The following is a 12,888-nucleotide window of genomic DNA, read 5'->3' on the forward strand; positions in this document are numbered from 1 at the left end:
TTGAATATTATACGCACCTCCTGGCTTTTATGTTCACCGTTGATGAGATTAACAAGAACCCAGATATTTTACCCAACGTTACTGTGGGATATTATGTATATGATTCCTGTGGATATGTGAATAAAGCTATAAAAGACGTCATACAGATAATATCTGGACACGGTAAGATATCACCTAATTATTCCTGCAAGAAACATGGCCAACTGGTGGGTTTTATTGGAGACATTGCTTCACATACAACCATGGCTGTGGCACAAATGTTGAATCTTTACGGCTACCCTCAGGTAAGTTACATCCGCTTATTTTCCATTAAGTTAGGGCTGACCAATAAACATCACACACTTTAAAATCCACTATAACTATTAACACTTATATCACCAGCATTTCTAACCCAGCGTCCTATGCAAGGGTTCCGTGTTTATATTACATTTTTCTTTACCGAGTATTTTGTACTCCAAAACTTTTGTTCAAGGATAGAGCTTTCTTTTTATACCACGTTTAGATGTATAGTCCAATATGTACTATAAATGTATTAATAAGTAGAAAAAAACTACATTACATCAGTGTCCCCAGGCATATCATGGGACAGAGTGGCATATAGGGGGGTACAAGGCATTTCTGGAGGCAGAGTGGCATATAGGGGGTTAAAGGGCATTTCTAGAGGCAGAGTGGCATAATGGGGGTTAAAAGGCATATCATGGAGCACTCTGCCTCCAGAAAAGCCTTTTAACCCCCTGTATGCCACTCTGTCTCGAGAAATGCCTTATACCGTGCACCTACTTTGCCTATAGGTGGTGCCGGTTAAATGGCATAATATACTAAACAAACAGGGTCTACATAAATAGACACATGCTACTCTTTTTCATGAATAATTTTATAAAATGTGGGTTTAGGGATTTTTCCCTATTTCATTTTAATGCTGGGCTATTTCCCAGGTTAGGGTGGCTGGCTGTGGTGTAATGGCTGATCTCTTCAATGACATGCACATTAATTAACAAAAAAAAGTAAATAACAAAAGCAGAAAAGGTTTCCATAACCCAGGTTGCCATGGCTGGACAGGAAATAAAAAACAGCCCTGAAATAAATGAATACCAGCTCCATATTTCATGCTCCCTTTATTGTGTGTACAACACGTGTGGGGTTTTAATTCAGAGTAGGGACAAATCACGCATTTATTTTATAGGGTATGTTTGATGAACAAATTAGTCAAATAAGACGCATATGAAAACGTAGTTCTCATGTTTCACACATAGCGTCTCCATTTTGGCTTTATTTTTTGTTGAATAAATCCTGTCATACAGTAATTTGTCATGTGTTGTTCATCTAAGGTTGTATTTACCTAATTGTTTATACCTGCTAAGGAATAGATGAATGTAGTTACATCCTGATATGGAAAACCATTGAATTCAGAGTATGTACTTTTTCACACAACTGTACATATATATACATGCTAACACACAAATACTTATACAAATACAAAAGCTAACTCTTGCTAGTCAAGTGAAGCTTAGTGCTAGATATACATCGGATTATTCAACCTAGAAGCTGGGATATAATGCCATGAGCCAATCAAATTAACCACATTTCTTTAACAGATTTTTTTTTACTAAATATATGCAGAGAATTTACACCTATGTTTTCCATATCTCTAGATAAGCTATGGGGCTACAGACGCTATACTAAATGACCGGAGGCAATATCCTTACTTTTACCGAACCGTTCAAGGGGATGAGATCCATTATACTGCAATTTTAAAGTTATTGAAATATCTCGGATGTAACTGGGTTGGAATTATTACTACCGGAGATGACAGTGGAGAAAGGACATTGCAGTATCTGACCAGAGAGACCCCGAAATACGGCATCTGCATTGAGTTCTTCATTTACGTTACGAAAGAAGGAAAATATACTGACTACGTTAACATTATTCGGAAATCTACAACTGAGATTATCATAATTTGCGGTTCATTTAGTGCAAAATATATGACTCTGCTCACGAAAGCATCAGCTACAGTCATTAATAAAACACTCATCCTTCCTGCTTCATGGTCACATGTACATAAGGTTGTATATGTTGCAGCCAGATTGTATAACTGTAGTTTAGTATTCACATCACCCAGAAGATACATCCCTGAAATGCAAACTTTTGTTGAGAGTGTTAGTCAATCAAATCGTCCAAATGACCCATTACTAGAAGACATTTGGATATGTTTGCTAGAGTGTCTGTCAAAAAACACTGATAAAAATAAATTTTTTCCATTGGCACTTCATATTAAACTTCACAACTGTACCTGGAAGGAGACAACACCACTATGCCCTAATTTTATGCTTAGAGGAGCTCCTTATTTTGTATATACTGCAGTATACGCCATGGCCTGGGCACTGAACAATATTGATATCTCAACCAATAAAGAGTCAACAGGAAAACAATCAAGCAGATACAGCTACAAAGTGAAGGTGAATACGTATATTGAATGTCATTAAACAATATAGGGTTATCAGTAATTATGCAATATTTTCCACCCACCAACGTGAGGCGCAATTTGAGTCACTACCAAGAACTGGTCATGTTCTGGTGCCTTGGTGAAATCAAACAAGAAGATTGTTTGTAAGCTATTTTATTTTTAAGCATGGAGGAAAGATGGGCAAGTACTGTTAGGTGATAGCAGCAGATCTATGTTTGGGCCACAAAAAAAATTGATTTAAGACATTTGCCCATTTACGCTACCAGAAAAACTTCTAGTTTGTGGACAACACAAAACAATTATTATAGTCATTGATAAATATTGGTGACAAAAAAGGCAGGGGAGGGCACTGTGCAGTCTGCGCACTTCACGCAGTGTGTTTTATTTGTTGGAATACTTTTCCTGAATTGAGTTTGACCATTTACACTACTAGCAAAACACTGCCCTGCGACTCAATGCCCTTCATATAGGTTACATATAGGGAGAGGATGTAACCACAAGCACCTCCTTATTGACTGAGTTCAAATGATGGTGCTTGCAGTGATGTGTTCTCCCCCGATTGGAGGATTGGAGAGATGACATCACAGTAAGCACCGCCAGAGAAGGTCAACATTTAGAAAGCATGATAGAGAGAATGAACAAGAGTGTGATTAAATGCGGACCCCTGGATTTTGGATGAAAAATCTATATTTTTTTTGCTTCGTTTTCGTCTAATTCGTGGGAGGTCTGGCCTTGTTTTCGGTGCTTCATACAAGCACTTACTAAACTTATTTAAATTCTCTAAATTTGAAATTGCTACGAATCCGAATGCACAAATCTACTACACACTCCCAGTGCCGTACTACAATTACTGTTGCTGCTGCCGCCATATCACCTTTTTTGATCTGATCAATGAATAAAAATGCTTGTGTTGCTGGTGGTAGTGGTTCTGTAGTGGATCTCTTCCTGAACCATGAGGAGGCAGTGGTGTCAGGAGGGCCAATCCCCCCCCTACATCATGCTGTGCCCCCCATGTGTCCCCCCAATTGAAATGCCATCTTTTTTTTTTTTTGCAGCCGTGATTGACACGGAGGAGAGAGAGGGGTGCCAAGTGGTCGCTCATGAATCAGGCCTCTAGCCCGGTTACGGTGCCGGTATTTCATGCTGAGCGCTGGAATATCATTGACATCATAGAGGGGTTAGATAGTGAGAAGGGGGAGAGGCGGGTAGATAGTGAATAGGGGGAGAGAGGGGGGAGATGTGAGAAAAGGGGGGATGGGTAGATGGTGAGAAAGGAGGGTAGTAAGAATATTGAAATAAAGAGTCAGAATGAGTGAGATAATGAATGAATTAATGTGTGGATGCATTGTGTAAATGAGTAAGAGTATGCATTAATGTGTGTATGAATTGTGTGAATGAGTGAGAGTATGAATTAATGTGTGGATGAAGACCTTGAGAGGATTAAAATAAATTTTGTTATGAGGTATTCCAGGATATGAGGATCCTGGAAAACTGGCCCATTAAACACACATTTATTCGCCTTTGCTCTCTATATTGACCTCTACCACTCCTGATGTTTTGTTTATCTGCCACCCTATCTAAATATTTCTTACCTTTTTTACATGATTTCAACTTGTTCTAACATAGCTCCTTCTTTAACCCCCAGCTTTTGAAATGTGTCTGGTTCTCAATATTGGAAAATAGTTGACCATGTCTAGTCTTGAGAGAAAATGAAAAATCAGTCTGCTGTATCTTAAAATATATTAAATCTAGCAGGAGTTTCACATAAACCAAAAGGCTTCGCTGTAAATTAATACTGTCTGTAAGAGGTATAAAAAAATTATCGTTAAACTGCGATTTCTCCTATTTTGGTTTGGAGATTAACAAACATTCTTGAATTAGACCATTGGAGGGAAGGGAAGGTATCCAGAACAAATATTTGTATTTGATTTACCCGGGATCTGTAATGATAACTATTTGTTGTTATTTGAAAGCTGAATAACTACCTAAAGAAGGTTCATTACAAAGACAGCACCGGAAGTGAAATTTTTTTTGATGAAAAAGGAGAACTTCCAGTAAATTATGATATTATTAATCAGATAATACTACTTGATGGAAAACAAAAAGAGAAAATCCTGAATCGGGTGGGCATGTTTGATCCATCACTTCCAGATAACCAGCAAATTTATATTGAGGTCTGGAACATAACTTGGAAAAATAACAGGGTAAGTTATATATGACATCATGTATCAAGCCAACACTCTTTGCCTGCAATCTGGAGCTCCTGTTCAAAAAGATATTCATCTGTGATTTGTGAATCTGTATTTCACCACTTGGCAGTAAGAATGGAGGGTGCAAAGGGGGAAGCAACATTCTTTAAGTGAAATTATCAAATTTACTTTTAATATGTATTTTTAAGTCAATTATTACACATAATATTTTATCAAAGCAGATATTATATATAGGGAAAAGTAAGAAATAGTTGTCAAAACTCTAGGGACAACTCTCACCATTTTTAAAACTAATATCAGATTAAAAATATCTTTTTCAAACCAGTTTTAGTTTTTGCCTATAATACTATAATGTTTTCAGGCAGCTGTATATCGATGCTAAGTTACATTACTCTATACAACACTATGGTTTATGTTCCAAATAAAAAAATATTTTTTCTTCTTATGGAATTTTCCAGTGGGGCTACTATGTTACTTTATTACCGATGACATGCGGCTTGGATCAGTCGACTGACAATTCTCTGCATTGCCAATCCGCATAGTCTAATTTTGGACATATTAACCCCTTAAGGACAATGGGCGATTCCTAAACCCATTGAATATGATGCATTTTGAGTCATTAAGGGGTTAAAATGGGTAACTCATATATTGTCAGGCAAATGGGAAGATAGAAATATACTTGACATTTTTAAACTTCTTAAAAATGTATACATTTAGCTGGATGAGCCAACCTTAACTCCAGCTCCATTTTTACTTCATTATTTGGTGGTGGTGTTCATACAGGTCTTCCATTAAACATTGATTTAATTTTATTTTACAAAGTAGAATACTATATTTTCACGCCATTACTTCTTTTTTGGGGATTTGATGACTTTTACACACCAACAACATTAATTCTTCAGTCTATGAACTGTGAGTTTTTTCTTTAGATGCCTCGATTGAGGTGCACAGAAATGTGTCATCCAGGATTCAGAAAAGCACTAAGGGAAGGATATCACATCTGCTGCTATGACTGTATCCCATGTTCAGAAGGAGAATTTTCCAATGTATCAGGTAAGCCATTCTGCCACACAGAGGCTTTCATTACAATATTAATAAATCTACAATTTCACACAAAGGGAATATAAAGTAGATGGAATGTTTGAGCTGCAAGTAAAACTGTTGTATCAATTTGGTTTCACAATTCGGACCATAGGATCAAGCAGAACTATATGTCTGTGACATAGGATTTAACTGTCCAGACACCTTCTTGTCTCAGAAATGAGTGAAATCCTCATTGTTTTAAGATATACCTTTCTATAGAAATAACCTGGGATGCTATACACACTTATTGTATTAATTTGTTTTCAAGCGTTTGCTTATTGTTCACATGCTTTAAAGAACAAGACAATATTTTTCTACCACATTACCTAATGAACATGATGCTTGTAGATAAGCTATTTCCATGTCATTATTATCATTATTTATTGGTTTATACACTCACTGGCCACTTTATGGGGTACACCTGTTCAATTGCTTGTTAACAGCAATCAGCCAATCACATGGCAGCAACTCAATGCATTTTAGGCATGTAGACATGCATCAGAATGTTGTTGGTGCCAGATGGGCCGGCCTGAGTATTTCAGAAACTGCTGATCTACTGGGATTTTCATGCACAACCATCCCTAGGGTTTACAGAGAATGGTTCGGAAAAGAGAAAATATCCAGTGAGTGGCAGTTGTGTGGACGAAAAAAATGCCTTATTGATGTCAGAGGTCAGAGGAGAAGGGTCAGACAGGTTCGAGATGACAGAAAGGCAACAGTAACTCAAATAACCACAATCCAGGTATGCAGAATACCATCTCTGAACCTTGAATCTCGAGCTTTGAAGCAGATGGGCTACAGCAGCAGAAGACCACACTACAATGTCCATTATACATAATAGTATTTTACATACATTTAAATTGGGTTAATTGGTAAAAACCCAAAACTAATATAAAACAATATTTGTTTGGAAAAAGAGTTGCAATTATTAACATCTTATTATAATAATTATCATGTCAATTCGAATTGTTTAAGAACTTCTCCTTAGAGGTTCTCCTTATAGGTTACACTATAGGTCAGTGCATGATATTTTATTGGGATGTATTTTCATCTTTTCATAAAGATGCAGATCATTTTTCATTATTGTAGGTCGCACATTTTGCTCTTGAAAAAAAAACATTTGCATGTCTCTTTCTTTCACGCCTGCTATTTGCATGATAAATGTGCATTTTTTTAAAAAAAGTAATCTTTTTTTTATATTTTATAATAAAAATATGATATTTTTTGTTATAATAATAATAATAATAATAATCAATACAAATAAATATAATTTGAAAATGGTTTCGCAATGTAACTGTATTTGAGATCCAGTATTGATGTCATTTGTATGATATTTGTTTTGATAGACAGTGAAGACTGCTTCAAGTGCCCTGAAAATGAATGGCCTGACCAACAAAAAACCAAGTGTATTCCAAAAATACTGGAGTTTCTATCCTACGAAACGGACATTTTAGCTTTAGTACTTTGTGTTACTTCTGTATTCTCAGTTCTAATTACTACTGTTATAGTTGTCATATTTTTCTTATTCCGAGACACCCCCATTGTTAAAGCAAATAATCGGAATCTGAGCTTTGTCCTCTTGGTCTCCCTCAAACTGAGCTTCCTCTGCGTGTTTTTGTTCATTGGTCGCCCGTTGGATATAACCTGCATGATACGTCATATTTCCTTTGGAACAACCTTTTCCGTAGCTCTGTCTTGTGTGTTGGCCAAGACCATCATGGTTTGTATCGCCTTCAAAGCCACAAAACCTGGCAGCACCTGGAAAAATTGGGTGGGACTGAAGCTGTCCAATGCTGTTGTCTTGGTCGGCTCCTCTGGTCAGGTTCTGATCAGTGTCATTTGGTTGTTACTCTCTCCTCCCTTTCAAGAGCTAGACATGCACACATTCACTGGGAAAATCATTGTTCAATGTAATGAAGGCTCTGTCCTGGCCTTTTTCTGTATGTTGGGTTACATGGGGCTTCTGGCAGCTGTGAGTTTTGTTCTAGCTTTCATGGTACGGACATTGCCAGACAACTTTAATGAAGCCAAACACATCACATTCAGCATGCTGGTGTTCTGCAGTGTGTGGGTCTGTGCTATACCGGCCTATCTGAGCAGCAAGGGAAAAAACATGGTGGCTGTAGAGATATTTGCTACCTTGGCTTCAATTCTTGGAATTGTAAGCTGTATATACCTCCCAAAATGTTATGTTATTCTTTTTAAAGCTGAACTTAACACTAAACGACATATTTTAGGTAAAACCTTTTCATAATATCTATCTTCTGAGACAGCTCCAAATGCACAAGAGGTCCAGAGTGTTCAAAAATCTTTTTAGGAATGGTATGAATGAGACTGAATGGGTACCAAGGATTGTTGTTCAGAAACTCTTTACCGTGTGTTCTTGTGTTGTCTCTGTCTCATACCTTTAAGGTTTTTAGTACTAAATAATGCTTGATGTGCAACTCTACATGTTAATAAAATAAAATTGGTTTATTTATAAGCATATACTACACTGTGTTTGATTAACACTTTACACATGAAACCAACACACATTGTGTTAAAGACCCAAGGTGCCATAATCCCTAGACCCATGGCCTCAGAACATGGATCTATAGCCTGGGTGCTGAATAAAAAGTTCTATAGTAATGTGTTTATTGACACTATTTTTGGGTACTTATGTTGTTTCGGGAAGTGAATGAATGTATTTCTATATAAAACATACCAAGCCAATGGTTGGCATTTACTAAATTGAATTGGGTGTTTAAATACCGTATTTGGTCTATTATAAGACAAGGTTTTTTCAGAGCACACGCTCTGAAAAATAACCATCGTCTTATATTCAAGGTCATCTTCTAATCAAACCTCAAATAGAGGTCTGACTACAAGACTAAGATCCAGATCCCATGCATCGCTGCAGGGGACCTGGATCCTCCTCTCCGGCAGCCGGTGGAAGTCTGTGCGATGCGCGCAGACAACCACAGCTGCTGCCGGCACTTCTGCCAGGGCTTCTATGACGGAGCCCCCGCGTCACGTGACCTTCCGGTGCTCATTCATAGAAGCCCGGCGGAAGTGCTGGCAGCAGCGGAGGTTGTCTGCGTGCATCGCACAGACTTTCACCAGCTGCCACCACTAGACACCAAGGAATCTGAAGCATGGGGGACAAGTCTAGGAATACACTGGTAAGTTGGGGAGGGTAAGAGTGGCATATGGGGGTGTATAAGGGCTTTCTGGAGCCAGAGTGGCATATAGGGGGTTAAAAGCAATATCAGGAAGGCAGAGTGGCATATACGAGGTTAAAAGGAATATCAGGGAGTCAGAGTGGCATATAGGGTGTTAAAAGGAATATCAGGGAGGCAAAGTGGCCTATAGGGTGTTAAAAGGAATATCAGGGAGGCAGAGTGGCATTTAGGGGTTTAAAAGGAATATCTGGGGCAGACTGGCATATAGGGGGTTAAAAGGAATATCAGGGAGGCAGAGGAGGTAGAGTGGCATATAGGGTTAAAAGGAATATCAGGGAGACAGAGTGGCTTATAGGGGTATAAGGCATATCTGGGGGGCAGAGAGGGAAATAGGGGGTCAATAGGCATATCTGGGGGGCAGAGTGACATATAGGGGGTATAAGGCATATCTGGGGGGCAGTGTGGCATATAAGGGGTATAAGGCATATCTGGGGGGCAGATGTGCATAACGGGGGGCAGGTTGGCAAATAAAAGGAAATTTAAAAAAATGCATTTTTCTCAATCATAGTTTTTATTAGATATGAAAAAAATAGTTTACATGTGAATTAATATTTACTAGTTAACCCTTTTTCTTATTGGGTAGTATCAGGCTTTTTCTTTTTTTCCCAAATTACCCAAATTAATATTCAAATTTTGGGGGTTTGTTTTATAATCAGAGTTGACTTATAATTGAGCAAATACGGTACGTTTTGACCATTGTTATGTAACTTAGGTTATAAACGTAATAAACAAAGAAGACAGCATCACCAGAACTCAAATTCAACCCTGCATCTAAATACCTAGATTAAACATGAACTATTAGTGCTATATTTGTGGACAAAGCGCACAAGATAACCATCCATTCTGATATCCCTCATAGAAGGTCTTCCCCAACTGAAATACAATTTTACTAAGCTAACATAAAATTGGGGCAGAGTGGCATATAGGGTGGTATAAGGCATTTCTAGGGGCAAAGTGGCAAGCCTGGGGGCAGATGTGCATAACTGGGGGGGGGCAGGTTGGCAAATAAAAGGAAATAAAAACAAAAAAATATATTTTTCTCAATCATAGCTTCTATTAAATATGATAAAATAGTTTACGTGAATTAATATTTACTAGTAAAAATTTAGATTTTGGGGGGGTCGTCTTTTAATCGAGCAAATACGGTATGTTTCTTATGCTGTCCTACTTAACCCTTAGCTGACAGCTAGTTAACAAATCTGACAGAAATACTGTGTTTATTCCAAAACTGAGTTTACGTCTGTGAATAGTTCTGAAAAAACTGCAATACAAATAATAATAATCATATTATTGCAATATGCATTTACACGTGACACTTTGCAAATAAATACAACATTAAACATCTCTATACAGAAAGCTTATATTTAAATCTTACAGCAAACATATAACTGTGTAATCCAAGCGTACAATGAACTTACAGGCATGCTGTATGCATATCTGGAGACAAAATTGAAGAGCTTCATTCGTCATGGCTTCTGTGACTGAAGTAAATCTTTATGTTGTTCAAAAGCAAACTCTGAACTTTATTTAAAAAGGCAGGACACTTCTAGTACATTCCTGTGAGGTGCTGGGCTGCAATTGCAACAAAAAGCCACCAGGTGTGCTAGCACAACAATCATATACCGTATTTGCTTGTATATCATATCACACAACAATCATATACCGTATTTGCTTGTATACCCTCCCCAAAATTTTTATATTAATTTAGGAAAAAAAGAATATAAGACTACCCTATAGGAAAAATGTTTTACTAGTAAATGTGAATTCACATGTAAGCTATGTTTCATATTATAGCAATATTATATGATGAATAAAAACATTTTTGGTTTTTATTTCCTTTTATTTGCCAAACGGCCCCCCAAATATACCTTACACCCCCTATATGCCACGCTGTCTACAAAACACCTTTTAACCCCCAATATGCCACTAGGGTGACCACATTTTTTTTCTGCCATTCAGGGACACACTATGAACCAGATGAGATTACGAACACAGGTGTATATATATATATATATATATATATATATATATATATACACACACAATGATTTACATATGGACACTGTCACATACACATAAAATATATTTTATTTATATTATATATATATATATCACATACACACTGATTCACATATACCGTATTTGCTCGATTATAAGACGACCCCCCAAAATCTGAATATTAATTTAGGAAAAAAAGAAAAGGCCTGAATATAAGATGATCCTATAGGAAAAAAGTTTTACTAGTAAATGTTAATTCATGTAAACTATGTAAACTATTTTTTTTAATAAAAGCTATGATTGAGAAAAATATTTTGTTTTTATTTCCTTTTATTTTCCAACCTGCCCCCCAGTTATGCACATCTGCCCCCAGGGTTGCCACTCTGCCCCAGAAATGTCTTATAACCCCTATATGCCACTGTGCCCCATGATATGCCTTTTAACCCTCTAAATGCCACTATGCACCAAGGTTTCCCCTTTAACCCTCTATATGCCACTGTGCCCCATGATATGCCTTTTGACCCCCTATGTGCCACTCTGCCTCCAGAAATGCCTTATACCCCTATATGCCACTCTGGCATTTAGGAGGTTAAAAGGCATACTATGGGGCAGAGTGGCATATAGGGAGGTATAAGGCATTTCAGGAGGCAGAGTGGCATATAGAGGGTTAAAAGGCATTTCTGGAGGCAGAGTGGCATTAAGGGGGTTAATTTCATAGAACAGTCTGCCTACAGAGGTGCTTCTGACTCCCGGTGTGTTGTCCGGGCAGCAGGTAGACGTCTACGCGATTCGCGTAGGCAACTTCCGCTGCAGCCGGAAGGAGGTGCGGTTAGCAGCGGGGGTTGTCTCCGTCCATCGCGCATACACCCTCCGGCTGTCAGAGAGAATTCCCCGCACCGGTGCGTGGAACTCTGATCTCTGACAGCCGGTGAAGGTCTGCGCGATGGATGACAACAATCGCTGCTAACCGCACCTCCTTCCGGTTGCAGCGGAAGTTGTCTACGCGAATCGCGTAGAGCTCTACACGCTGCCCCGGCTACACACCAGGGACTCAGAAGCACCGGTAAGTTGGGAGGGGATCTTAGTCTCATAGTCAGACCTATTTGAGGTCTGATTATAAGACGACCCTGATTATAAGACGAGGGGTATTTTTCAGAGCATTTGCAAGCAAATATGGTACTATTATATATTAATTATTAAGAAGCCTTGGAAACCATGTTGATTTCAGAATTAATAATATACAGTACTTATAATATACATGCACTTATTAAAGACATGAGTAGATGGGATGTTAATCCCTCTAATACCAGGCATGAGTAGATTCAGAGAAGTAACTCCTCTATTACCAGACATTACACACAGTCACATAAACAGACAAACACAGTCACACAGGCAAACACACTGAAAAACACAGTGCCGGCAGAAGCGGAGGTTGTCTGTGTGCATCGTGCAGACGTTCACCAGGTGCCAGGTAGAAGGAAGCAGATGCACGTAACAGCACTTCCGCTGGGGCTTCTATATGGTGGAGCACCAGAAGGTCATGTCACACCGGCGCTCCGTCATAGAAGCCCCCAGAGGAAGTGCCGGCAACAGCTGAGGCTGTCAGAGAGGAGGTTCCGGGTCCCCTGCAGTGCTGCGGGGGATCTGGATCTTAGTCTTGTCGTCAGACCTCTATTTGAGCTCTGATTAGAAGACAACCTCGAATATAAGATGAGGGGTATTTTTCAGAGCATTTGCTCTAAAAAAAAACCCACTTGTCTTATAATGGAGCAAATACGGTAATACAAAGCACACCTCTGTAATAAGAAAGAGTGTAGGCTCACTCAGTTTACCTTTAATATGGAGCACAAACTAAATGGTGAAGGCAGGACATATTTCTTCCAGTCAGTGCAGTTTTTTTCCCTTCATTAAA

General features: G+C 38.4%; 1 protein-coding gene across 1 annotated transcript; it reads left to right on the forward strand.

The window, feature by feature from the left end:
* The first annotated feature begins 242 nt into the window (after window positions 1–242).
* On the forward strand, window positions 243–8,011 carry LOC128501783 (vomeronasal type-2 receptor 26-like). Its single transcript, XM_053471779.1, has 4 exons — window positions 243–284; window positions 4,438–4,668; window positions 5,604–5,727; window positions 7,104–8,011. Exons 1-4 carry the CDS (start codon window positions 243–245, stop codon window positions 8,009–8,011), a joined length of 1,305 nt encoding a protein of 434 aa, XP_053327754.1.
* The last annotated feature ends 4,877 nt before the right edge of the window (window positions 8,012–12,888 follow it).

This window comes from Spea bombifrons, chromosome 1 (assembly GCF_027358695.1).
Source record: "Spea bombifrons isolate aSpeBom1 chromosome 1, aSpeBom1.2.pri, whole genome shotgun sequence".
Taxonomy (NCBI): Eukaryota; Metazoa; Chordata; class Amphibia; order Anura; family Pelobatidae; genus Spea; species Spea bombifrons.